This window comes from Megalobrama amblycephala, linkage group LG1 (assembly GCF_018812025.1).
Source record: "Megalobrama amblycephala isolate DHTTF-2021 linkage group LG1, ASM1881202v1, whole genome shotgun sequence".
NCBI lineage: Eukaryota > Metazoa > Chordata > Actinopteri > Cypriniformes > Xenocyprididae > Megalobrama > Megalobrama amblycephala.
This window is the reverse complement of record NC_063044.1, coordinates 74,117,052-74,143,939: the sequence shown is the minus strand read 5'-3', so window position 1 is coordinate 74,143,939 and position 26,888 is coordinate 74,117,052. Positions and strand designations below refer to the sequence as shown.

Here is a 26,888-nt window from a genome sequence, read left to right as displayed (position 1 = left end):
ATAACTTCATACATTTCGTCACTGTTTTTGACAAAATGTGTGGTATCATCTGCTAATCGGCTAAGTTTAATCTCTTTACCAAACACTGAAATTCCTTGAAAACTTGCTTTTTTGATATGTTAAGTTTAGTAAGTAAGTAAAGTTAATTTATATAGCGCCTCTCACAGACAAGGAGGGGTCACACAGTGCTTACAGTTTTTCTCAGTCGCTTTGGTGCATTTCTCACATCACTATTCACATTTGCACAACAGTTAATGCAGTTCTCAAAACAATTAGTACAAACTGCAAAATCTAGTTGATAACCTGCAAAAGCGTGTCACTTGCTCAAAATGGATAAGTCATTCCTCAAAAGCAAGTATTTATGTCAATGAAAGTGTCAGTGTCATCAAGATGAAAAGTCCAGACACCATTGTTTATGAACAAGATAGTCAAATGGCTTTGTCATGTTTTCATTATGACAGTTTACTCTGTCAATGTTTTCCAATGCAAAAAAGTCAGATCTTGGTGACACTACCTGAAAATGCTCAAGACAGCACTATATACTATTTGCACAGCCATTTGAAAAATACAGTAAAGTTACACATTACTGTATTTAGTGAGGTAACTGAGTACAAGACACTGAATATGTATGTTTCACATTTTTACTGCATATGCTCTTTGCAATTCTAATTTGTTCACAGCATTGTGCAAAAGAAAAAATGCACCCTTATTTCAACAAACATAAACTCCCTTTGGGTAGAGCTGTGCACAACTGTAAACAATATTGCAGTACATATGGCAAATCTTTACTGTAACACTACTGTACACTACAATACACTAATGTGTGATGCAGTAAAGCTGTACGTCTAAATGTAAATTGTACAGTGACGAGATCTTGTCCCACTGCAAGCTTCATGTATGACACGATGACAGTAGTGCAGTGCAGATTGTTTAGTGCTGAATTACTGTCCATTTATACACACATGTTCTTCCAACGAAATGTTTGAATAATTGAATTTACAGTGGTTCTCCCAACATTTGGCTGCACCCTTCGACCAGCCTCAGCCATTGTGAGGCTGTGATTGACAACATGATCCACAATTGTAGCCCTGATTTCATCAGGGATCTGCCTATTGCCTCTTCTTCCTCTTCCCCTGTTTTGTCCCCTTCCCCTTCTTCCCCGCACCCTTACCCCTCTTCCATGAGGCTGACCTTCCACTTCTGTGTCACAGTATTGTAGAAATGATACACACTATGTCCTGCTTGGTTCGTATATTGTAAAGTGGGGGTTTATGGGATTGTAGAGAAGTGGCTTATCATTGGTTGCAACTAATGCTTCACACTCCCCTTCTCATCAGTGAAAGTTGAGATTCACTTGAGAGAAATTGTTCAATTTAGGAGACATTTTCAGGAAAAAAAGATTTCAAAAAAATGTGTAAAATTTGCTTGACAGATTTTGACAACTAGTTCAACATTTTTGTATGTAATGACTCAAGCAATGAAATGAGGACTATTAGTTTTATATGGAATGACTATTCAGCATTCACAAGTATAGTTAATTTTGACTGACATGACATAAGCAAATGATAATGTTGTAAATAGCAGAGAGTTGTATGAAAGCAATTGATGCATGTCCAAAAGCATTTGCAATTTGTTCGAAGGAATGAGAAACTGCTACTATGATGTGCACAAATGACTAAATGTTGTGGAGATTGAACTAACTGTTGTGCAAATGTAAAGAGTGATGTGAGAAATGCACCAAAGCGACTGAGAAAAACTGTAATGTGTACAATTGTACAAAATATTTGTGTACAATATTTTTTTTCAGGATTATTTGATGAATAGAAAGTTCAAAAGAACAGTGTTTATCTGAAATCTAATCTTTTGTAACATTATAAATGTCTTTACTGCCACTTTTGATTGATTTAATGCATCCTTGCTGAATAAAAGTATTCATTTCTTTAATTTCTTTTCAAAAAAATAAAAATAAAAATTCTTACTGACCCCAAACTTTTGAACGGTAGTGTATAATGCTACAGAAGCTTTGTATTTCAGATAAATGCTGTTCTTTTGAACTTTCTATTCATCAAGTAATCCTGAAAAAAAAAGTACAGAACTGTTTTCAACATTGAAAATAATCATAAATGTTTATTGAGCAGCAGATCAGCATATTAGAATGATTTCTGAAGGATCATGTGACACTGAAGACTGGAGTAACGATGCTGAAAATTCAGCTTTGCATCACAGGAATAAATTACTTTGTCAAATATATTTAAACAGTACACAGTTATTTTAAATTGGAATAATATTTCACAATATTACTGTTTTTTTACTGTATTTTTAATTAAATAAATGTAGCCTTGGTGAGCAGACGAAACTTCTTTTAAAAACATTAAAAATCTTAGTGGTTCCAAACTTTTTGTCTGTACTGTATCTCCATATGTTAATTATGTTCAGTCGTAAACAAATATGGCTTAAATCACTTGCCTTATTGTGGCCATCAATCCTGTTTTCCATCAAACACTGTATTAATATTAAAATCACCACTGCAAATTACACCAGCAGAGGGAATTTTGAATGTAAATGATTAATATGCTTCACTTAATGTTGGTTCATTTGCACGTTTGCACCTGCATTTAATGTTGAAACAATTAACAGAAATTCAATGGTAATGCTATTGAATCAACATTACACTATGACTGATTCTACATCACTGATGCTGAATCCATATTGAAATTATTAAAAATAATCAATCGTAATGTCAGTGAATCAACGTTACACTATGATGTTGATTCTACATCAATATTGAAACGGACAAAAATAATCATTAGTAATATTGTTTGATCAATGTTAATACTGTCACAGTCACCAGCACTAGCACTCCATTTCCCAGCATCCCTCCTGCTCCTCACCTATGGACACTAATTATCTTCACAGCTGCACGTAATTAGTTCATCTTCCTTTGTGTATATAAGTTCCTGTTCGTTTTCAGTTTCTCGAGACAACAAAATAGTAAATCATGCGCACGTTTTGGTAAATCTAGGGAACGAAATAGTAAATTTTGTGTACATTTTGGTAAATCAAGGGAACGAAACAGTAAATCGTGCGCACTTAGTAGTAAATCGAGGCAAGGAAATAGTAAATCGTTCGCATGTTTTGGTAAATCTAGGAAACGAATAGTAAAATTGTGCACGTTTTGGTAAATTGAGGGAACGAAATAGTAAATTGTGTGCACGTTTTGGTAAAATGAGGAAACGGAATAGTAAATTGTGTGCACGTTTTATTAAGTCGAGGGAACAAGTTAGTAAATTTTGCGCACGTTGTAGTAAATTGAGGGAACAAAGTAGTAAATCGTGCGCACGATATTGTCACTATTTTTTCCTGCATGTCATGTTCAGGGCTGGGTTTCCCAAAGCCTTCTTAACTCTATGTCGTTCTAAAAATAAAACCTTAAGCTGTACCTTAACGTTAATATGTGTTTCCCAAAACTTTCTTAGTTAAGTATACCTTCTGTAAGTCTTACTTTCGTAAGGTTGGTCTGGACTACTCTTAGCTATGCCTTATCACTGTTGACAGTTCACTCCACTAGTGGCCACCACTGTGCAAAAAGCTTTTTTACATCTCCGTCTATATTAATATAATTCTGAAGCTGTAATAGCATACATCCATTGTTAAATTAGGCTAACTGAAGTGTTTTTATAAAAACAATAAAATTGTCATTACACTGATAGTTGTTAGATTTTTAATAATATTATCCAAAGGTACATCACCTGGCAAGCCATTAGGCAGGAAAGGCTAAGGAGTATATTTAAAGGCAATGATTTTAGTGGGGAGTTTAACCTATGGCACCGATACAGCGAATACAGCGTCCGCAGAGCCATTTAGTATGTGCACTATTGCATACGTGAAAACTTTAGTCCTCTGGATACCATGTCAGGAGCTTCAATTCTAACAAAATTTCACCTGCCACGGCAGCAAATACAGCAGCTTTTAGATCTTGTTGGTCCTACCTTGTTAAGACAAACTCGACGGAGCTGCAAATTCAGCTGCTGGCGGCTCTCCGTTTTTATGCAGTGGGGAGTTTTCTGGAGGTGGTTATGGGCTGAGTAACACCTTGGTGTGGCGGTGCGTTCACTCAGTCATGGACATCCTGCTCCGTCATGCCACAGATTATATCCATATGCCTTCCGCCAGGCACGAAATGGAGGTGCATCAAGGCTTCCATGCCATTGCTTGTATCCCGCGGATAATAGGCCTTGTCGACGGGACACTTATCCCCATCGCCAACCCATCAGCGCTCGGCCAGGCCTTCGTTTGTCATAAGGGCTTCACGGCCATCGATGTCCAGGTGGTGGTGGACCACAGGGGAATGTTTGCAGATGTGGTGGCAAAGTGGCCTGGTAGCACACACGACAGCTTTGTGTGGGCCAATTCAGTGGTGGGTCAAGACACCGAAAGAGGGGTTTTTGGGCAGAGCATTTTTTTAGGTGACAGCAGCTACCCCCTCCGAACCTATCTTCTAAGTCCAGTCACCAATCCAACCACGCAGGCTGAGCACAATTACAACACTGCACACATCCGTACCTGCAGCTTGGTGGAGCACTCGGTTGGGCGCTGGAAGATGCGTAAATCAGCTGGAGGGTTGCGTATGAAGCCAGAAAGATGTGGTGCAGTAGCAGTTGTTACAGCCATGCTACACAACATTACAGTCAGTGGAGGTGCAGCTTTGCCAGAAGAGGAGGAAGAAGGTGTCCACAACCCTCCTCAACTAAGAGATGCCCTACATGCTGCTGGTGTACAAACGAGGCAGCAAATCATTCTCACTGTTTTTGGTTAATGTATTTTTTGTTAATGTATTTTTTTTGTCAGTTAATGTATTGTTTGTCAGAAATTTAGTTCATGAGTAATATGACTCAACACTTGTTTCATTAACGTATTCCCCATTGGACATGCTCAATAAGATAAAGCATCCTTCAATATTATGTGCCATTGATCATTACGCAATAAATTCATCAATGACAGCAAATTTGTGTTTAATGAAATTGACGTTTATTAGAACAAACACTGATAATGCACATAATTGAAAAAAAAAAAAAAACATAATTAAAAAGAAAAAGTCAGCTTTCCTGGAGCCCGCAGTCACTGGGTTGGTGATGGTTCATCTGTAATGTAATCACATTTTTTTAAAAATAAAAAGATAACACACAACACTCGACTCTACTGAGTATCATAATCACGCTTACCTTGACCTGGCATTATGATTGGCACGGAGATTGAAATTTTGCTTCTGACAAAGCATACTGTTTCTCCAGAATCTGAAGCTTCACCTTCACACTCCTTCACCTCCTTCATCTCCAGCGTAGCCCTGGCCTCTTGTAAACTCCGCTCGATCCCCCTCCGCACTTCCAGCTTCTCCTTTTCGAGCTTTACCAGCTCTTGACTGCAGTCGCATCGTTCAGAGGGATGCTTTCTGGAACCACTGCTGGATTGCTGGTGCTGGGCGACCACAGTGGAGGCTGATGAAGGTGCAGACAGCTGTGGTGACGCCGGTGCCAGAGAAGCCCAGCCGCGGCTGGCAGGGGAAGAGGGCAAGGATGGCCTGCTCTGAGAGCATGGAGTCGTATCAACACCTGCTCTCAGATATATACCCTCTGAGATACCCTGTGAAGCTGCTTCTCAGAGTATTGCCAGGGCATTTTCCTCATGGGGGCTGAGTGCAGGCACAGAACTGGGCCCACAACCTGTTCTTGCCCGGTCTCTCCGGAGTGCAGCACCTCGCGCTTTGGCGACACTGGCTAAATTGTGCCACTTTTTACGCACAACTTCCCACTCTCGCTGTGGGTGGGAACTTGATGCTGCCATTTTCATGGCTATGCTTTCTCATATATCTTTATTTGTTTTGTTAGTAACTGTTGTCCGAAAATTAAAAAAAAGTGTGTCTTTGTGGAGTACCACCTCATCTAAAAGAATGGCCATTTCGGTTTGAGTAAAGCTGGGGGCTCTTCTCTTTCTCTGTTTTTTTCTGCCATAGTAGCTGCTGAATATATGTTTTGCGTGTTGCGCTTTTGAGTAGGTTATCCAATTACAGAAATGAGTGATTTACACCAATAATGTGATGCAGCTGCTGGTCAATCAGGAGTAGAAGACACTTTAACAAATATATTATGATAATATAAATTAAACTTTAAACGACAATTTAAGGCATACTGCGAGTTGGTGTAGCGGGTTGAGGCACGATATGTTTGGCCATGAGGTTGTGGGTTCTCGCACTCATTTATAAATTATATAAAATATAATAGTAAATCGAGGGAATGAAATAGCAAATTGAGGGAGCATAATGGTAAACCGTGCGCACATTTTGGTAAATCGAGGGAATGAAATAGTAAATTGCACGTACGTTTTAGTAAATCGAGAGAACGAAATAGTAAATTGTACATACGTTTAAGTAATTTGAGGGAACAATATAGTAAATCGTGCAAAAGTTTTAGTAAATCGAGGGAACAAAATAGTAAATCATGCACAGGTTTTGGTAAATTGAGGGAGCGAAATAGTAAATTGAGGGAACTAAATAGCAAATTGCACGTACGCTTTAGTTAATTGAGGGAATGAAATAGTAAATCATGCAAAAGTTTTAGTAAATCGAGGGAACAAAATAGTAAATTGTGCACATTTTGGTAAATCGAGGGAACGAAATAGTAAATTGTGCGCATGTTTTAGTAAATCAAGGGAACGAAATAGTAAATTGTGCACATTTTGGTAAATCGAGGGAACGAAATAGTAAATTGTGCGCATGTTTTGGTAAATCGAGGGAACAAAAAAGTAAATTGTGCACAAGTTTTAGTAAATCGAGGGAACGAAATAGTAAATCATGCACAGGTTTTGGTAAATTGAGGGAGCGAAATAGTAAATTGAGGGAACTAAATAGCAAATTGCACGTACGCTTTAGTTAATTGAGGGAATGAAATAGTAAATCATGCAAAAGTTTTAGTAAATCGAGGGAACAAAATAGTAAATTGTGCACATTTTGGTAAATCGAGGGAACGAAATAGTAAATTGTGCGCATGTTTTAGTAAATCAAGGGAACGAAATAGTAAATTGTGCACATTTTTGGTAAATCGAGGGAACGAAATAGTAAATTGTGCGCATGTTTTAGTAAATCAAGGGAACGAAATAGTAAATTGTGCACATTTTGGTAAATCGAGGGAACGAAATAGTAAATTGTGCGCATGTTTTGGTAAATCGAGGGAACAAAAAAGTAAATTGTGCACAAGTTTTAGTAAATCGAGGGAACGAAATAGTAAATTGTGCGCATGTTTTGGTAAATCGAGGGAACAAAAAAGTAAATTGTGCACAAGTTGTAGTAAATCAACTGGAACGAAATAGTAAATTGTGCACACACTTTAGTAAATCGAGGGAACGAAACAGTAAATCATGCACAAGTTTTAGTAAATAAAGGGAACGAAATGGTAAATTGAGGGAATGAAATAGTAAATCATGCACACATTTTAGTAAATCGTGCACACATTTTACTAAATCAAGGGAATGATACAGTAAATCAAGGGAACGAAATGGTAAATTGAGGGAACGAAACAGTAAATCATGTGCACGTTTTGGTAAATTGAGGGAATGAATTAGTAAATTTTGTGCATGTTGTAGTAAATTGAGGGAACGAATTAGTAAATTTTGCGCATGTTGTAGTAAATTGAGGGAAAGAATTAGTAAATTTTGTGCATGTTGTAGTAAATTGAGGGAACGAATTAGTAAATTGTTCGCACAATATAGCCTACTATATTTTCCTGCATGTCATGTCCAGGGCTCCGTACAATTCAATACAAATTTAATATTACTAACACAAGATGAATGCACTTTTTAAGAATTTAGAAAATGAATGGTTTATTCAAACACTTTCATAACTTTTTAAAAATAAATACTAGTGTTCTGCAGAGATACACACCTGTATGATCATGTGGTCCTCAACTACAAATCACTGTTAGTTCAATGTCACCGTCTCCACCCATGTGTGCTGTTGGCTTTTAACATTGAAATGTCAATCTCAACCAAAATGATGGTTTGGATCAAAACTCAACATTCATTGTATCATTGTCACCATGCTATCCGGGATAACAATTCATCTGCTTCACTTGAAGGTATTGCCTCCAGAATTTGACCCTTAAATTTGTGTGAAAGAACTGAAACCCCAGCAGAGTGATTAGAACCATGGCTACAATAAATTAAATTACCCCTCACAAGAATGTGTTTCCTGATGGAAAATCAAATCAGTTTCGCAGCTTTAACAAAAATAATAATAATAATATTAATAATAATAAATAAATAAATAGCTTTCCTCTTTACCAATTTGTGCATACCTTTTACATTTAAATATTGGCTTCTGACATCACACTTGGATGTGGGTGGAGTTGGATGTCAGACATGTCTTTTCTGTTGTCTTCCTGCTGAAATAAACATTAGTGCAGCAGCATCATATGAGGAAAATATGTTGAATTCATTCAAAGCAGAGCGATTTTATGTGCTTTTGTGGGACTGTTTCAGTGTTTTATAGTGAGAACTGTTACTGAATGTCAAGTCAAAAGTCAAAGTTTCAGATCTGTGAGGGGAATTGATGGGAATCGATCTCATTTATTTTTCCCCTTTTTACACCAAATTTGTTAGTTACTTTACTGGAACAGTTACTGCTACATACTTTACATTGAGCTTTTGAGCCATATGAAATATGAAATCTAGATAAATGATTATCAAACCTGAGCATGTGAGTGACAGATGGGGTACCCCTCTTTTCCCATTAATTTCATTCTTCCTCAACTTAAAAAAAAAATAAAAACAGATGTATTTCTAACAGACAAATGTAGCTTTATATGGTCAAATATATGGTTACACTTTATTTTACAGTGCCGTGGTTACATTGTAATTACTCAAATAAGTACTGAGTACTATTATATTAACTACATGTACTTAGTAGGGTACGGTTTGGTTTAGGGTAAGTTACTTGTAATTATGCATAATTTACTGTTATTACTATAGTAAGTACATGCAGTAACGTCTAAATACGGCACTAAAATAAAGTGTTACCAAATACTGTACATGATTTCCAATCTTACCTCATCTTTTGTGGTCAAATATTACTGCATCCACATGAGAAGCATGCATGAAGTGTGGTTTTAAGCAAGTATAAAGAACAAATAAAGTGTTTGACAGAACAGTTTGATGCTCTGACCACAGAGGAGCTTCAGCGCTGCTTGTAAGTAAAAACTGGAGCAACAGACATCCTGTCAGTTTGTAATAAATGAGGCGCGAGGAAAACAGATGTCTCCTGTTGCAGTTAGTGAAATCAGATATAGAGCAAAGGTGGTGTACCTCTCACTTTGTAAATTGCATCTGCAACCAAAACATCTATCTTGTGCTTTGCAAATAAAGGGTTTATCTAAAGGTTAAGGGTAATGTTAAGAGCTTTTGGACCAGAACTGAGCTTGGCATGGACTCCCTCTGAAATCCCTAATCAACGGACAGTGCTCTCAAACTGAAGGTAAGGACAAATCTTTTGATTTGAACGGATTGTGGAGATGTGTTGGAGTACTTAGTTATTTAGGGTGAATATAAATACAACAATATGTGTGTCTGCACTATGAACTTAGTTATCTACAGTAGAGGTTTTCTCAGAGGAGAGCTATGGTAGAAATCTTGAACATAATCAGAATTATCAGCTGATAAGGGTAAATCAACGTCTCCAGTAGACTGGAGGGACCGTGAGCATTGTCTACATCATCTGAGTTGGGTTTCCACATTGTACCTTGACAGAGATCTCTGATGATCGTCCTCATGTTCTGATATCAAAGACATGCAACGTTCAATTTGTATGAAGTTCATTGCTTGTTTTTGTATATTTATAGTTTTCATATGATTTTATAGAATTTTATACGTATTCTGTTTAATACATTGTCTCTTCAGTTAAAACTTGTAAAGCTCATTTCAAATTCAATAAATGCTGGAATATTCCCATCAGACGAGCATCAGAGCATCAGGAAGAGCTGAAATCTGCAAAGACTGAGTTTATTAAAGAGGACAGTGAGAACATGAGTGATCCAGAACCCTGCAGAATGAAACACACTGAAGATACTGAAGAACAAAGAGGTTGGTGTTTATTCTTCATTCATTCATGACGCTGAACATCATTCATGATAGAAAGATTCAAGCACTTCTGCACATTTAGAGAAACAGTCAAACTATGAAATGAGACATAATGTTCTTTTCTAACAAAAGCTCAGTAAAGGGAAGTTTGAGAAACTTTCATATTGATTGTCAACATCAGATCAAACTAAATATTTATTTTACATTTATTTTATATCTGCTTCACAGTTTGCAGGAGTGTTTCCAGAATTTAGGCATTTTCAATATAGTTTACAACATTGTTATTTTTAGGAATAAACTGTAAACACCAAAATGTTTGAAGTAAATGAACTTTCCAGAATGGCTGACAGGGTTGTAAGTGTAACTTGAGCAAAATCTCTTCTTACAGTAACTTTGGTAACAGGGTTGATGAATGCAGTCATTCATTTGTGTAAAAACTGAGACAATGGATTGAGATTATTTTCTTGTCCTCCCATCATGCTGTCGAGAGAGCCCAGATGATGTCACTTCCTGGTTGTTTTTGAAAGCAGGAAAATCATGTCAGAAGTAACAGGGTTGAGTGAATCGTGAAGGACACTGATAATAACACATTTAAAGATGCAGTCAGTCTAGACTTTGAGCATGTGAACTTTCTACAGACGCTGAAACTGTCATGATATGATATCACACTCTGTGAATCTCTTTAAAAACATAAATAACAAATAATAATAATTTCAAAATATACAATCTACTCGACTTTACTGCAAACTTCACTTGATATTGTGTTTCTGGTGTCCCACATTCACACCTGTATGAAAGGAAAAGTTGATGTCAAAATATGGCTGTTAATATCACGTTTGATAATTTAGTCATTGATCAAATATATTTAATAGTTCTCACTTCAGAAAAATGCCTCTAATGTTTTAAATATAATAACTGTGTAAGACTTGATTTTCCTGCTAAGACAAAAGCTGAAATTAAAACACCCACTGGGATAGGCATTTCTGAGGTAAATGCTACATGACGGTGTTTACAAGTTGTTTTATTGATGTCTTTCTGCGGTTGAAACACTAATTGAGCGATTACGCAAGGTGCGTTTCAGTAAGTCATAAAGTACAAACCCCATTCCAAAAAAGTTGGAACACTGTAGAAATTGTGGATAAAAAAGGAATGCAATAATTTACAAATCTCATAAACTTATATTTTATTCACAATAGAATATAGATAACATATCAAATGTTGAAAGTGTGACATTTTGAAATGTCATGCCAAATATTCAAGGTCGTTAAACCATACTGGATGCCCATTATCTTCGGGCCCTTAGACAGCACTGCATCACATACAGGAATGCTACTGTAATGGAAATCACAACATGGGCTCAGGAATACTTCCAGAAAACATTGTCGGTGAACACAATCCACCGCGCCATTCGCCGTTGCCGGCTAAAACTCTATAGGTCAAACAAGAAGCCATATCTAAACATGATCCAGAAGCGTAGGCGTTTTCTCTGGGCCATTTTGGAAAACTGGGATGCCATGTCATCCAGACTAAAGAGGACAAGGACAACCCAAGTTGTTATCAGCGCTCAGTTCAGAAGCCTGCATCTCTGATGGTATGGGGTTGCATGAGTGCGTGTGGCATGGGCAGCTTACACATCTGGAAAGGCACCATCAATGCTGAAAGGTATATCCAAGTTCTAGAACAACAGATACTACTATCCAGACGTCATCTCTTTCAGGAAAGACCTTGCATTTTCCAACATGACAATGCCAGACCTCATACTGCATCAATTACAACATCATGGCTGTGTAGAAGAAGGATCCGGGTTCTGAAATGGCCAGCCTGCAGTCCAGATCTTTCACCCATAGAAAACATTTGGCGCATCATAAAGAGGAAGATGCGACAAAGAAGACCTAAGACAGTTGAGCAACTAGAAGCCTGTATTAGACAAGAATGGGACAACATTCCTATTCCTAAATTCCTAAACTTGAGCAACTTGTCTCCTCAGTCCCCAGACGTTTGCAGACTGTTATAGAAAGAAGAGGGGATGCCACACCGTGATAAACATGGCCTTGTCCCAACTTTTTTGAGATGTGTTGATGCCGTGAAATTTAAAATCAACTTATTTTTCCCTTAAAATGATACATTTTCTCAGTTTAACTCTCTGGAGTTGGGAAGCGCGCCAGTGCGTTTTGCAGGATTTTTTTTCACATTGCAGCAAAACAGACTTAAAATACTCTGTAATTTTTTGTCATAGAGACAGAAGTAATATATCAATTGAAACTATAGAATGTCTTCTTTTGTTTGTGTACACTCAGAGTAAAAACAAAATGTTGTGCTTTTTGCAAAATAAAAGAAAACTAACGTGATGCGTGATCTCTCCTCTCCCTCTGAACGAAGTCCAATCTGATAGTTCTCAGAAAATGAACTGTAACTTAGTGAAAAAAATTAGACTTATGTCTAAAGAAACGTTGAAATGTCAGGTGTTAAATCGTGAAAATCAAAAATCAAATCGAAAACAAATATTCTGTTTATGTAATCTGTATGAAAAAAGAGCCATGTCAGAAGTCCGTGATTCAGCTCAGATGTAAACAAACGAGAAAAGAGACGCACTGAATGAAAGTACACATTCACTTTCTGACAGCAGATGGAACAGCAGAAATGCAGCGGTTACCCCGGAAACAAAGCAGCTGTGCTAGTGAAATTTTTAAAATGCTTCAAACAGTCAATCGTTTTTTTTATTTATTTATTTTTTTATTTTTTTATTCACAATGTTGTTCATCACAGCACCAAATACTTAATACTTAATAGGCTAATTATTTTCATAAACTTAAACATTTTTATATTTTAATCTGGACTACATCTTGCCCTAGTGGCAATGGCAATGGCAATTTTATTTGTATAGCACATTTCATACACAATGGTAATTCAAAGTGCTTTACATAAAGAAGAAGAATAAAAATAGAACATAAGGAATTGAAATAACAGTAAAAACAGAGAATTTTGCTATCTGGATGGATGAGCTAGGAAGTCTCAGGGAGTTTTTTGTTGTTGTTGTTGTTGTTGTTGTCCATGTCCATCAGAGTGGATCTAAACGGATCTATCCATCAGAGCAGATCTGAATGGATCTTCCTCACACGACAGGACTGCTACCTGTTAAGGCACTTCAAACTGATACACAAAGTTTCAATCTCCCCTTTTGCCAAGACACCTCAAACTGCACCACACAGCCCTAATCCCCCCTTCCAGAGATATCTTATCTATGCAACACAGTTCAAATTTCCCCTTTGGAAATTTCCCCCTTTGGAAAGTGTCCTGACTGTAATCCAGAGATATCTTAACAATGCACCACAGCTCAAATTTCCCATGGTTTGTACCAAATTTGAACCTAATCACAAATGCTTTCTTCCTAATTCTCCCAGCTCTTTCAACCAGACAGCAATATTTAAAATGCATTAAAAGTCAGAAAACAAGATGATACGTAAAAGATATAAAATACATTAAAAATTAAATAAAAACAGGAAAAGGAATTTAAAAGAATAAAAAGATAATACGTATAAAATAAAATGCAAACAGTTCGGACATAGCACAGTGCTCAATCAGCAAATGCATAGGTAAAAAGATGTGTTTTGAGTCTGGATTTGAATATGGCTACTGTTGGAGCACACCTGATCTGTTCTGGAAGCTGGTTCCAGCTGCGGCTGGCATAACAGCTAAAAGCAGACTCTCCTTGCTTTGAGTGAACCCTTGGTATTTCTAAATGACTTGATCCTGATGATCTGAGTGATCTGTTAGGTTTATATTCTATGAGCATATCTGCAATGTATTGAGGTCCTAGGCCATTGAGTGATTTATAAACAAGTAACAGTACTTTAAAATCAATTCTAAATGCAACTGGAAGCCAGTGCAAGGACCTGAGGACTGGTGTGATGTGTTCATGTTTTCTGGTTCTGCTCAGAATCCTGGCAGCAGCGTTCTGTACGAGCTGCAGCTGTCTTATGGTCTTTTTTGGGAAGACCAGTGAGGAGCCCATTACAATAATCCACCCTGCTGGTGATGAAAGCATGAACAAGTTTCTCTAAATCTTGACTGGAGACAAAGCTTCTAATTCTTGCAATATTTTTGAGATGATAATATGCTGATTTAGTTACTGTCTTTACATGGCTACTGAAACTCAGGTCTGACTCCAAAATCACACCAAGATTCCTGACTTGATTTTTAGTTGTTTGACCCCTAGAGTGAAGGTATGTGTTCACTTTGAGAACTTCATCTTTGTTTCCAAATGCAATGACTTCAGTTTTGTCTTTGTTTAACTGAAGGAAGTTTAGGCACATCCAATTTTTAATTTCATCAATGCATTGGCACAGGGAGTCAATGGGGCTGTAGTCGTTAGGTGATAGGGCTAGGTAAAGTGATTGAAAATGTAGTCGTTAGGTGATAGGGCTAGGTAAAGTGATTGAAAATGTTCTGATAATTTGTTATTGTTCAGTAAAACTTAGTGACATAAGGCTTTATGAGCCTGAGCCAAAACTAACAATGATCAGTTGTATTTTTTTAACCAAGAGAAAATAATGTTTTCTGTAACAAATGTTGCTATTGCTCATTCTTAATCTTAGTTAATGCATTAACTAATGATAAATAATGAGATCTTATTGTACAGTGTTACCTGATGTTCTTTATAATTCTTTTGCGTTTTAATCTGTTTGAAACATTTAACTTAATTTTTTGTGTATTTTGTTACTGTATTTAAATACAATTCTTCTTTTTGTTATAAGAAAGAGTTCTTAAACCTATTTTAGTTTGACAACACTTTTTTTGCAACTTGTTTCAATACCGTGATAATACCGTATACCGTGATAAAGCTTAAGCAATTATCACAACATGAAAATTTGACACCGTCACATGCCTAATATGCAGTTCATTTATAAAAATAAATCTAAATGATTGGCATATTTTATAGTAGTCGTCTATCACAGCAAGTCTCAATTTTATGAACTTTCACTTAACATTTATTGCTTTGAATAATTTTGTTTTGATATACTCAAAATTAAATGACACTTTTGTTTCTTTCATTTCAGTCCTGATGGAAGAGTGCGAGGAGAGTGAAAAACTGAGTGAAGTGGAGGAGGAACATCATGACAAACCTGGAGAAAAACCTTTGAGTCGCTCAAAGACTAAAAAGACATTTTTAAAGAAAAGAAGAGCTAAGAAATCTACAACCTGCACTCAGTGTGGAAAGAGTTTCTCAACAAAGCAACGTCTTGAGTATCACATGAGAATCCACACCGGAGAGAAGCCGTTTACATGTGATCAGTGTGGAAAGAGTTTCACAAACAAACAAAATCTTAAACGTCACTTGAGTATCCACACCGGAGAGAAGCCGTTCACATGTGATCAGTGTGGAAAGAGATTCTCACGCAAAGGAAGTTTTAAGAAACACATGACAGTCCACACTGGAGAGAAGCCACACACATGCGATCAATGTGGGAAAAGTTTCAGACAATCATCTGGCCTTAAGATACACATGATGATCCACACTGGAGAGAAACCGTTCACATGTGATCAATGTGGGAAGAGTTTCACACGACCATCATACCTTAAAGAACACAAGAGGATCCACACCGGAGTGAGACCGTTCACGTGTCATCAATGTGGCAAAACATTTCATGGGGAATCAGCTCTGAAGGAACACCTGAAAGTTCATACAAAGGAGAAGCCTCATTCATGTTCTGTGTGTGGAAAGAGTTTTTCACTGCGGCAACATTTACATAAACATCAGAAAATTCATACTGCTGTAAGAGAGTACATGTGCTTTGAGTGTGAGAAGACTTTTATATCAGCAACCTGTTTAAAACTGCACCAGAGAATTCACACTGGAGAAAAACCTTACAAGTGTTCACACTGTGACAAGAGATTCAGTCTGTCATCAAATCTGAATACACATGAGAGGATCCACACTGGAGAGAAGCCGCACATGTGTGATCAGTGTGGAAAGAGTTTCTCTAATAAAAGTGACCTGAAGATACACATGAAGATCCACACTGGAGAAAAACCTTTCACATGTTCATACTGTCACAAGACATTCAGTGAATCAGGACATCTGAAAACACATGAAAGGATCCACACTGGAGAAAAACCCTACAAGTGTTTACACTGTGACAAGAGATTCAGTCTGTCATCAAATCTGAAAAGACATACGAGGATCCACACTGGAGAGAAGCCGTACACGTGTGATCAGTGTGGAAAGAGTTTCTCTTGTAAAAGTAAGCTGAAGATACACATGAAGATCCACACTGGAGAAAAACCTTACATGTGTTCATACTGTCACAAGACATTCAATCAGTCAGGACATTTGAAAACACATGAGATGATCCACACTGGAGAGAAGCCGCACACGTGTGATCAGTGTGGAAAGAGTTTCTCTTGTAAAACTAACCTGAAGAAACACATGAAGATCCACACTGGAGAAAAACCTTACACGTGTTCATACTGTGACAAGAGATTCAGTGTGTCATCATCTCTGAAAACACATGAGAGGATCCACACTGGAGAAAAAAATAACACTGAAGCAGAGTTAAAGTCAATGAGGTAATGCTGTTGTGGAGTTGTTTAATCAGAATTTGAGACATTTAGTGTCTTTTATCTTCAGTTTATCTAAGGCTGTGGCTGGAAGTCCTTGTAGTTATTGTGTTTCTTTTCAGTGATTATGCTTGTTAACAGCAGGTGTTCATCACTACTGCTCAATTGTAACTCAATCATTTAATTACCTCACTAACTTTCACTCTGCTTCAGAGTTACTTTAACACTATATAGAGAGGGACCACATGTAATCTGAGCAGAGTTGATTGCTGTGTACAGATTTACCAGCATATTAACCATATTTCATCAGTGAACAAAATACAATTATAGCCACAGCAGTAAAATCACAGTAACACATTGTGCTTTTATAAAAAGTAAAAGTTTGAAGAGTTAAAGTGCTTAATTAGTTGCAGTATACAACAATAACCAGTGAATACATATCATAAAATATTTAAAATTACATACTGTAAAGGAAAAGTTCTTCTTTGTCGAGACAACTCTTCCCGCCTGTCTCACGACAAATATTTAAAGGGGCTCTATGTAAGTTTTTGACTGTATTAAAGCATAAAAATACCACTATGTTTGCAGATATTTATTAAACATGCTCAGTTTACATACTCATTTCTCTGAAAACCATTGCTACAGCCAGTTATTTTACTTTGAAATTTGCGTTCCGTGTCAGAATTTCTGTTTTTGTTTCCGTCTGTGCAAGACCGCATGTTGCTAATTTACCTAATAGTACAAACCCGATTCCAAAAAAGTTGGGACACTGTACAAATTGTGAATAAAAACAGAATGCAATGATGTGGAAGTTTCAAATTTCAATATTTTATTCAGAATACAACATAGATGACATATCAAATGTTTAAACTGAGAAAATGTATCATTTTAAGGGAAAAATAAGTTGATTTTAAATTTCATGGCATCAACACATCTCAAAAAAGTTGGGACAAGGCCATGTTTACCACTGTGTGGCATCCCCTCTTCTTTTTATAACAGTCTGCAAACTCAAGTTTAGGAATTTAGGAATAGGAATGTTGTCCCATTCTTGTCTAATACAGGCTTCTAGTTGCTCAACTGTCTTAGGTCTTCTTTGTCGCATCTTCCTCTTTATGATGCGCCAAATGTTTTCTATGGGTACTGGCCATTTCAGTACCCGGATCCTTCTTCTACGCAGCCATGATGTTGTAATTGATGCAGTATGTGGTCTGGCATTGTCATGTTGGAAAATGCAAGGTCTTCCCTGAAAGAGACGACGTCTGGATGGGAGCATATGTTGTTCTAGAACTTGGATATACCTTTCAGCATTGATGGTGCCTTTCCAGATGTGTAAGCTGCCCATGCCACACGCACTCATGCAACCCCATACCATCAGAGATGCAGGCTTCTGAACTGAGCGCTGATAACAACTTGGGTTGTCCTTGTCCTCTTTAGTCCGGATGACATGGCGTCCCAGTTTTCCAAAAAGAACTTAAAATTTTGATTTGTCTAACAACAGAACAGTTTTCCGCTTTGCCACAGTCGATTTTAAATGAGCCTTGGCCCAGAGAAAACGCCTGCGCTTCTGGATCATGATTAGATATGGCTTCTTTTTTGACCTATAGAGTTTTAACCGGCAACGGCGAATGGCACGGTGGATTGTGTTCACCGACAATGTTTTCTGGAAGTATTCCTGAGCCCATGTTGTGATTTCCATTACAGTAGCATTCCTGTATGTGATGCAGTGCCGTCTAAGGGCCCGAAGATCACGGGCATCCAGTATGGTTTTCCAGCCTTGACCCTTACGCACAGAGATTGTTCCAGATTCTCTGAATCTTTGGATGATATTATGCACTGTAGATGATGATAACTTCAAACTCTTTGCAATTTTCTCTGAGAAACTCCTTTCTGATATTGCTCCACTATTTTTCGCCACAGCATTGGGGGAATTGGTGATCCTCTGCCCATCTTGACTTCTGAGAGACACTGCCACTCTGAGAGGCTCTTTTTATACCCAATCATGTTGCCATTTGACCTAATAAGTTGCAAATTGGTCCTCCAGCTGTTCCTTTTATGTACATTTAACCTTTCCGGCCTCTTATTGCTACCTGTCCCAACTTTTTTGGAATGTGCAGCTCTCATGAAATCCAAAATGAGCCAATATTTGGCATGACATTTCAAAATGTCTCACTTTCAACATTTGATATGTTATCTATAATCTATTGTGAATAAAATATAAGTTTATGAGATTTGTAAATTATTGCATTCCTTTTTTATTCACAATTTGTACAGTGTCCCAACTTTTTTGGAATCGGGTTTGTATTTCGCCACCCCGAGTTGCCAGTTGTCGAAAAACACATGCAGCAAATTGCAGCCATGGAAGCCAGTGAACAAACTAGGTCAGAGATTGCAGATTCTACCCGACCTAAAAAGCCTCAGCATTCATCTAAAAATCTCTATGAACAGGAGCATATTAAAACACGATATCAACTCATCATAAATCCATAAATCAACTAATTATTTCACAGTGTGTAAGCCTTCCAAAGTCGCTCCTGTCCCGTGTCTTCAAACTGGCAACCCGCGAGAGCATCAGGTCTGAGGTGGAGGGGGTGGGGCGAACAATATTTTGAATTTGAACTGCAGTACCCATTTTAACCACTAGCTGTCATTCTTGCATAGAGCCCCTTTAATTAATACAGTAGTAATTCCTCGCTAGAAATGACATCAAAATTGGAAAATGTTGGTCAAAAACATACATTTACACACAAACTGACCAGCAAATGCAACTTTAGGATGCCATCTTTATTTTTCTAGCTCAACTCTGACAGAATGGAAAGCACAGGATTGTGGGATATTAAAGGCAGTGAAGGATACATCTATGCTGTCTTCAAAAATTGATCATATGAAGGTATCTCAGGAGATGATAAGTAAAGCTAACAATGGATTTGGACGTGCTTTGATGCCTTCCTATCTTGAAATGTGTCCTCCGAAGGCAACATTTTCCAGTTTTCAGACGCAGCCCTGAAACTATTTAAATATTTAGCAAGCATCTCATTGGCTGCAGAAGCAGCATTGGCCAGTCAGCTTGGGTCAATGTGATATCTTACAGATTACAAGCCTGCTCCATCTAGAGTTTCATGACCAAACTAGTGAATTATAACACAAATCATCTTCATGACATTAAAATAGATCATAATCATGACACAGCAGTTGTCGAGCAGATTTGATGAGATTAAAATGACTATTAAACTCCTCAAAGAATTAATTTGAAGTTGATTATGCTTATTAAACAATCATGTATGTTGAATACAGATTACAAACAAGGTTGAAGCTTTGACTACAAAAGCTTCAGCGCCAGTTGAGTCTGAATATTGTGTGTAAAGGCCAAAAAGGTCAAAAATGCAAACTAGCCAAGATGTTTGTTTTTATCTAGAAGTGTTGAGGCAAGCTAACCACAATTCAGTTGCTGAGCAAGAAGCCTTAAGGGGAACTAGTAATAACCAAGCTAACCACAATGTGTGTTTCAGTTGCTGAAACAAGAAGTATTAAGGAGAACTGGTAGATGTATGTTTTTACCGCAAGCTAAAGAATATGTGTGTTTTTTAATGCAAGCTAAACAAACTGTATTCCTTATTTGCCGAACTAGAATCGTTAGAGGGAGCCAGTGTGAAGGTCATAAAGTTCGAGTTAGTAAAATGTGTTAAAAGTCGTTGAACGGGTGTAGCCCGTAGATGACCTGTGTATCTTATACTTTGACAAATTGACATGTTTTATGTCAGGAAAAAGTATGTGATCAGACTATATTGGAAGTTGTACAACAGAAGACTTTGCTCGCTTTTATGTTCTTGTATATTTATTCTGTATCTTGTTATTAAACCGAAGCCATTGTATTTGGCGATTCGTAAACCTTTCTAAACAAGTCTCAGAGTGAAATTACTTTTACATAGAACTATTATCGATACCTGTAATTGATTTACTTCATCGAGCCTCAAGAGCACCGGATCCTGACTGAGCTGGTGTGGACTCCACCTTGAAACCTTTGATCGTCATACAACGCTCTCAATCCAAGGTAAGACCAAATCTTTTGATGCAGTTAAGGATTATAGAGATGTGTATTTGATTAACTGTAGGTTGAGGGGGATAACAAATACAACATATCCAATATCATATATACATATCAAAGAGTTTGTTCTGGTCAGTTTGATGTTCATTCACACCATGAGGCTTCATGAAGGCTACACACACACACTTCAAAGTCAGATCAAAGTCCTTCTGCAAGATTTGTTGATGCTTCCAAACAAAACATGTTGTACATTGTTTATTCTTCTCTGTCGTTACCATTTACTTGTCTCCTTCTTTGTCTTTTTCTTATAGCGTGGTCATATTTGTCTGTAAGCGTATTTTGACATATTTGTATAGTCTCACCCAACACAAATGTTTTTTTTAAACATTTTTAACTTGTGATAAAATCTAAAACTAAAGAGGTAAAGTTCATTACAACAATGGTTTATATAGATTTCAGCTTATATACAGCCATTTAGTACTATACAGCCATATAGTGGCTATTGATATTTTTGATATTTTTAATACCATCATATGTCACCAGATGTCACCAAAGTCACCACATATTTAGGTTTTGGCTGTCTGAACTTACTGGAATTATTTATTTTTTTAACCAAAGTAAAAGAAATATTAAATATAACACAATTTTGCCACACCTGATTCTGAAACCCATATCACACGTACATTTTCACCACTTCTGATGAATTTTCAGAGTTTCCAACCATGTTTAGGCCATCAAAAATGTGATTCGTTTTGGAGAAGAATAATTGACTAAGCAATTACTAAGCAATTACAATAATTGACTGAGCAATTACAATAGGGTCCTCACACCATCGGTGCCCTAATAAGCATATTTTACAATAAAAAAAATGTCACATGTCTGTTTGTTTTGAACTCTTTGTTTGAGTTTTCATTGGTTCCTGTTTTTATCACCACTCGGTTTCGTGTTCTCCTCACTACTTAAGTTCCTTCCTCTCTGTTGTTCTTTGTCTGGTCTCGTCAGTTTTATGCCCTTCATGTTTGGATTTATGGTGTGGACTCCACTTTGAAATCTCTAATCATCGTACAATGCTCTCAACCCAAGGTAAGAACAAATCTTTTGCTGCAGTAGAGGATTGTAGAGATGTGTGTTTGATTAATTGGAGATTGATGGGGATAACAAACACATACCTTTATTAATTCTCATTCTCTCTTGATTTTTAATATGTATAATAATATTGATTTTAATAATAAATTTAAAAATTATGTAAGAATAAAAACGGTCCGTATTTACGAGGTGGGAAGTCACGATGGCAGGTGCTTTCAAGTCCCTTTCATCGGAGTAGATGGAGGTGTACCTTTTTAAAATGAATTACACAAAAATATACAGCACTTCTACTTATAGAAAATGAACATAGAAGAGCATCAGGTGTGTTTTGCTTTTTTTATGCTTTTAATTCATTTATAAATCCATAAACTTGTTATATTGTTAAATGATAACGCTACCATATTTTGTGCTTTTTATATTTAGCTCCTAATTAGTAAAACAATCTAAATTTAATAACCATTTGAAACTGGAGTAATGGTGCGAACATGTTCTTATTCTCAAACTTTGTAAAATAGATAAGTTGCTTCTCAATCGGGTGCAGAGAGATTGAGTAAGGGATGATCCATATTTCATTAAGGTCGGGGAAGGGAGTTGGGATATTAAACTTACACAGTATGGAAATTGTAATTGTTTTACATATCATTTAGTCTTGGTGCATATCAAACATTATAAGTGCAACACTGCCCTACCCTGCATGTGTTTGATTAGAAAGATGTGTTTTGTTCTGTTGCGCTACCGATGCAGCATAACCCCCTCTCTTCGATCAATGGTATATTCCCCAGTGTTGCGCGCTCTTCTTCAGCTGGCGGGATAAACACTCTGAAGAGAGGTAATGTTATGTGTTTGTGTCAATGGACAGCTCAAACAAGCTCTTAGAACATATTAAATAGAAGTTACGACCTGATAAAATCAGAACAAAATGTGGTGTTAATACTGCTTTGTGTTAAATTAAATGTTAAATGTTATAGCTTTAAACGTGCAATTGTGTCATATTTCTATGAATGGTACAACATCTGAAGTATCTGTTATGTCCTTTGTTCATTTTAATGAGTATGAGGAGGCTTGTTAATGTTAATCTGAGTTTCATTTCAGTCCTTTTTGATGACAGGAGTGGTTTGTCCTAGTAATCAGTGGTGCATTTTGGGTAATGTAGTTCAAGACCCATGTTATTGGGTTAAGGGGAAGAAACTGAAACTGTGAATGGTGATGTTGGTGTAGTAAGTTGCCTCCATATTAGTAAGAGTTATTTACATTATTTTTTTCCCCATGACTTGATGGACTTGTTGGACATTTTCAGTAAATACAAGACAAACTTTGCTGTCATCCTTTCAAAACAGCTGAAAATTATACCATTTTAAGATGAGTGATTATTTTATCTGCCCTACTGCAATCCTCAACGGTTGTTTTAAGATATTTTGAGATAAAGATAAATCTGCACCATAGGACATTGTCACATTAAAGGGCAGAAATGGTAGTTATTTCATTAAATAGAGTGAGGGATATTACATTAAAGTATTTTTATTTAACCTTGAATGTGTCAAAGAAGAAAGAACTTAATTTTGATACAAACAATACCAACATGTTTTTTTTTTTTTCTAAATCAACAAAATGAGCGGTGACTCCTTGACAGAGCAAATATCTTTGAAACTTTAACCCCCAAACATTTTTTTATGTAATTCATTTGTTTAAGAAGAAATAACATTTCATTTTGTTACATCAACCATTTAAAAAAATAAAATAAATAAATAAAAAATGTAAAGTATATGGCTGCTCTTTTTAAGGCGTCATTTTGTTTTGTTTTTGTACTTTGCGTCTTTCTCTAGGATCTTTTCCCTTCTAAATGTGGATCCCTGTTAATTTTCTTGCTATAATTCCATGTCCTCTTCCTCCCACTCATTTCTCTCACTCAATTCTTTCTCTCAAAAACAAAGTAGTATCACATGTTATGCTTATTTTCATGACACTTTTTAACAGTATACATTTTCTGTATTTGTTATTCAATGTAATTATTGCACTTAAGAACACTGAAAATGATAAAAAAAAAAAAAAAAGAATAAAAAGGAGTTGAACAATCTTATTTAATTATTTATAATGCTTTTTAAAGAGACCTTGTCCTCTGGTGTGACAGAAAAGGTGTCAAACCATAGGATATTTCAGCCTTTTGAGTCAGTTAATGACCTTGCTATTCATAGCTAACCTGTCATTAGCAGTTAGCAAGACACATTTGCATAATTTTCCATGATTATGTAGTTTAACATATATTTTCCACCTAGTGGCGTAACAGTGCAATCATTACAGTACTTATCTGAAGTCCAGTTACTTTCAGAAGGTAAATAATTTATTACATTTTGATCAGTAGCATCAGTGTTTCTATCTGAATAATAAAATTTTGTATATTTCTGTTATAATTTGAATATTCATCACACATAAATAATGATACTGTACGTTTGAAAAGATTGTTTGTGAAGCTGTTTATATCTACACATGCCAGCTCTCTTCAGATCAACGGCAGCGAAAACACAGATTTGAATGTCACAATTTTAGTTAAAGGTATAATATACATGGGTGAATCGTCATTTAGGAATTAGATCATGTGGATGTTGAAATTAAGAATGTGATCTTTTAAAGATTAATCATGCAGCTTTGGGCACCTCTCTCTATCGCTCTCTGCATTGAAATCTGACGTATATGAGTTGCGTGAGGGCTTTTCAGTGCATTCATTGCTATAATATTCATGAGGTGAGACATCTCTATTAAAGGATATGCTCCCCGCACTTCGCCCATCCGTCACACCAGAACCGTTTTCAGAACCGAAACTTGGAAATCTTGCACGGTTTCAGTTCTTTTCAAAAAACACTACCGGTTTCGGATGAGAACCGGTTCTCGGTTTGTGAAACCAGAAAAGATGATTGTTGTAACACTGTCCCATTTTTTGCCTACAGTAAACACTTGAGGAAAGGCACTGCTGGTGTTTCTCTATATTTGGGCCTGATCCTGTGGTGAGTCCAGTGTTCCACTAAAGAATCAGATTAAGTGTGGAGCTAAAGTAAAATTGAAACTAAATAAAGAACTTCACAGGAGCACTGAAAAGACATACATGCATTATACCTTCGTCCACGCTGTTGGGCTGCCAGGTGGTTCCTTACAATTGGAAGATTAATGTCCCTTATTCATAGAAAGTGTCAGGAACATTAGACGTGTGCCTATATTCGGTAATATCTCTCAGACATTGATACCTTTTTAACATGCACAATTTGGATGTTAATTGTGCTTTGGAACTAGTTGGACTTTGGAACTATTTTCGTTGGTGAAATAGAGCGAAATAAGCGATTTGGTGTCTAAAATGTAAGTCACTTGATATTTAGTTCTTGTTCATTAAACTGTACGCTGAATAAAATCAATGATAATATCTGGAAAAAACGGCGCTTTTTGTTTAATCTTCATGCTTCTTCATGCTTTTTTTTTTTTCGCTTTTGCCTGACAGACGTATATGTCCTCTTCATGTTTAATAAATTGAATTAGGCATTTTATTGTAAGTAAGCGCTGCGCCAGTTTGAATGCGGCGGCAAAAGCATAAACAGCGTAACGAGAGAGGGGTCCCGATGCAGAGATGTCGCTGCGTCACTGCGTGTTATAATATTGATATTAACATTTCATATCATAACAAAAAACCCTTCGGACCGCTGCGCTGAGTGAGTGACAGGAGGCGTGTCTGTGTTTAACTGCGGTGTGCGTGAACTCGCTGTTGGAGAGAAGAGAGAGAAAGCGCTGCCGGTGTATGGATGCCTGTATGCAGTATATGTATATTTTATATTCAAACTGAAAACATGATGTGATTTAACACTCAAGTCATTCAAGTCATCGTGTCTCAAGTCAAGTCAAGTCCAGAGTCTTTAACTTCCAAGTCCGAGTCAAGTCTCAAGTATTTTATTTTTTGTCAAGTCACAAGTCATAAAAATAGCAACTCGAGTCGACTCGAGTCCAAGTCACCAAGTCACAAGTCCCCATGTCTGAAAAGAGGCATACTCAGATGTAAACAAATGAGAGAAGAGACGCACTGAATGAAAGTACACATTTACTTTCTGACAGCAGATGGAACAGCAGAAATGCAGCGGTTACCCCGGAAAGCCTGGAAACAAACCAGCTGTGCTAGTGAAGTTTTTAAAATGCTTCAAACAGTCAATCTTTTTTTTTTTTTTTTTTTGTATTCACAATGTTGTTCATCACAGCACCAACTATTTAACACTTAAAGACTTAATAGGCTAATTATTTTCATAAACTTAAACATTTTTATATTTTAATCTGGACTACAACCTGCCCTATAGTGAATGAAAATGTTCTGATAATTTGTTATTTTTCAGTAAAACTTAGTGACATAAGGCTTCATTAGTTAACATGTTAACTCATTATGAACCTGAGCTAAAACTAACAATGATCAATTGTATTTTTTTAACTAAGAGAAAATAATGCTTTCTGTAACAAATGTTGCTATCGCTCATTCTTAATCTTAGTTAATGCATTAACTAATGTTAAATAATGAGATCTTATTGTAAAGTGTTACCTGTTGTTCTTTATAATTATTTTGCGTTTTAATCTGTTTGAAACATTTAACTTTATTTTTTGTGTATTTTGTTATAGTATTTAAACTTGCATAGTTCTTTTTGCTATAAGAAAGAGTTCGTAAACCTGATTTAGTATGACAACACTTTCTTTGCAACTTGTTTCAATACCTTGATAATACTGTATACCGTGATAAAGCTTAAGCAATTATCGCAACATGAAAATTTGATACCGTCACATGCCTAATGGACATATGCAGTTCATTTATAAAAATAAATCTAAATGATTGGAATATTTTATAGTAGTCGTCTATCACAGCAAGTCTCAATTTTATGAACTTTCACTTAATATTTATTGCTTTGAATAATTTTGTTTTGATATACTGAAAATTAAATTAAACTTTTGTTTCTTTCATTTCAGAGCTGATGGAAGTGAAGGAGGAGAGTGAAGAACTGAGTGAAGTGGAGGAGAAACATCATGACAAACCTGGAGAAAAATCTTTGAGTCACTCAAAGACTAA

At 36.5% G+C, this 26,888-nt stretch overlaps 1 protein-coding gene, 1 long non-coding RNA gene and 1 pseudogene across 2 annotated transcripts; all 3 read left to right on the top strand.

Moving 5' to 3' along the window:
- Positions 1 to 4,120: 4,120 nt before the first annotated feature.
- Positions 4,121 to 4,816, top strand: LOC125279554 (putative nuclease HARBI1). The gene has a single exon (XM_048209397.1). The coding sequence runs from the start codon at positions 4,121 to 4,123 to the stop codon at positions 4,814 to 4,816; it is 696 nt and encodes a 231-aa protein (XP_048065354.1).
- Positions 4,817 to 15,173: 10,357 nt separating this feature from the next.
- LOC125248630 overlaps positions 15,174 to 26,888 on the top strand; it is a 46,878-nt pseudogene continuing 35,163 nt past the window's right edge.
- Positions 21,674 to 26,835, top strand: LOC125249015. Its single transcript, XR_007180474.1, has 3 exons — positions 21,674 to 21,805; positions 24,751 to 24,807; positions 26,789 to 26,835. It is a non-coding gene; the product is annotated as an uncharacterized LOC125249015 (long non-coding RNA).

What these genes read in the sequence shown, in the direction of transcription:
- LOC125279554 (XM_048209397.1), top strand. Translation starts at nt 4,121, where the DNA reads ATGGACATCCTGCTCCGTCATGCCACAGATTATATCCATATGCCTTCC.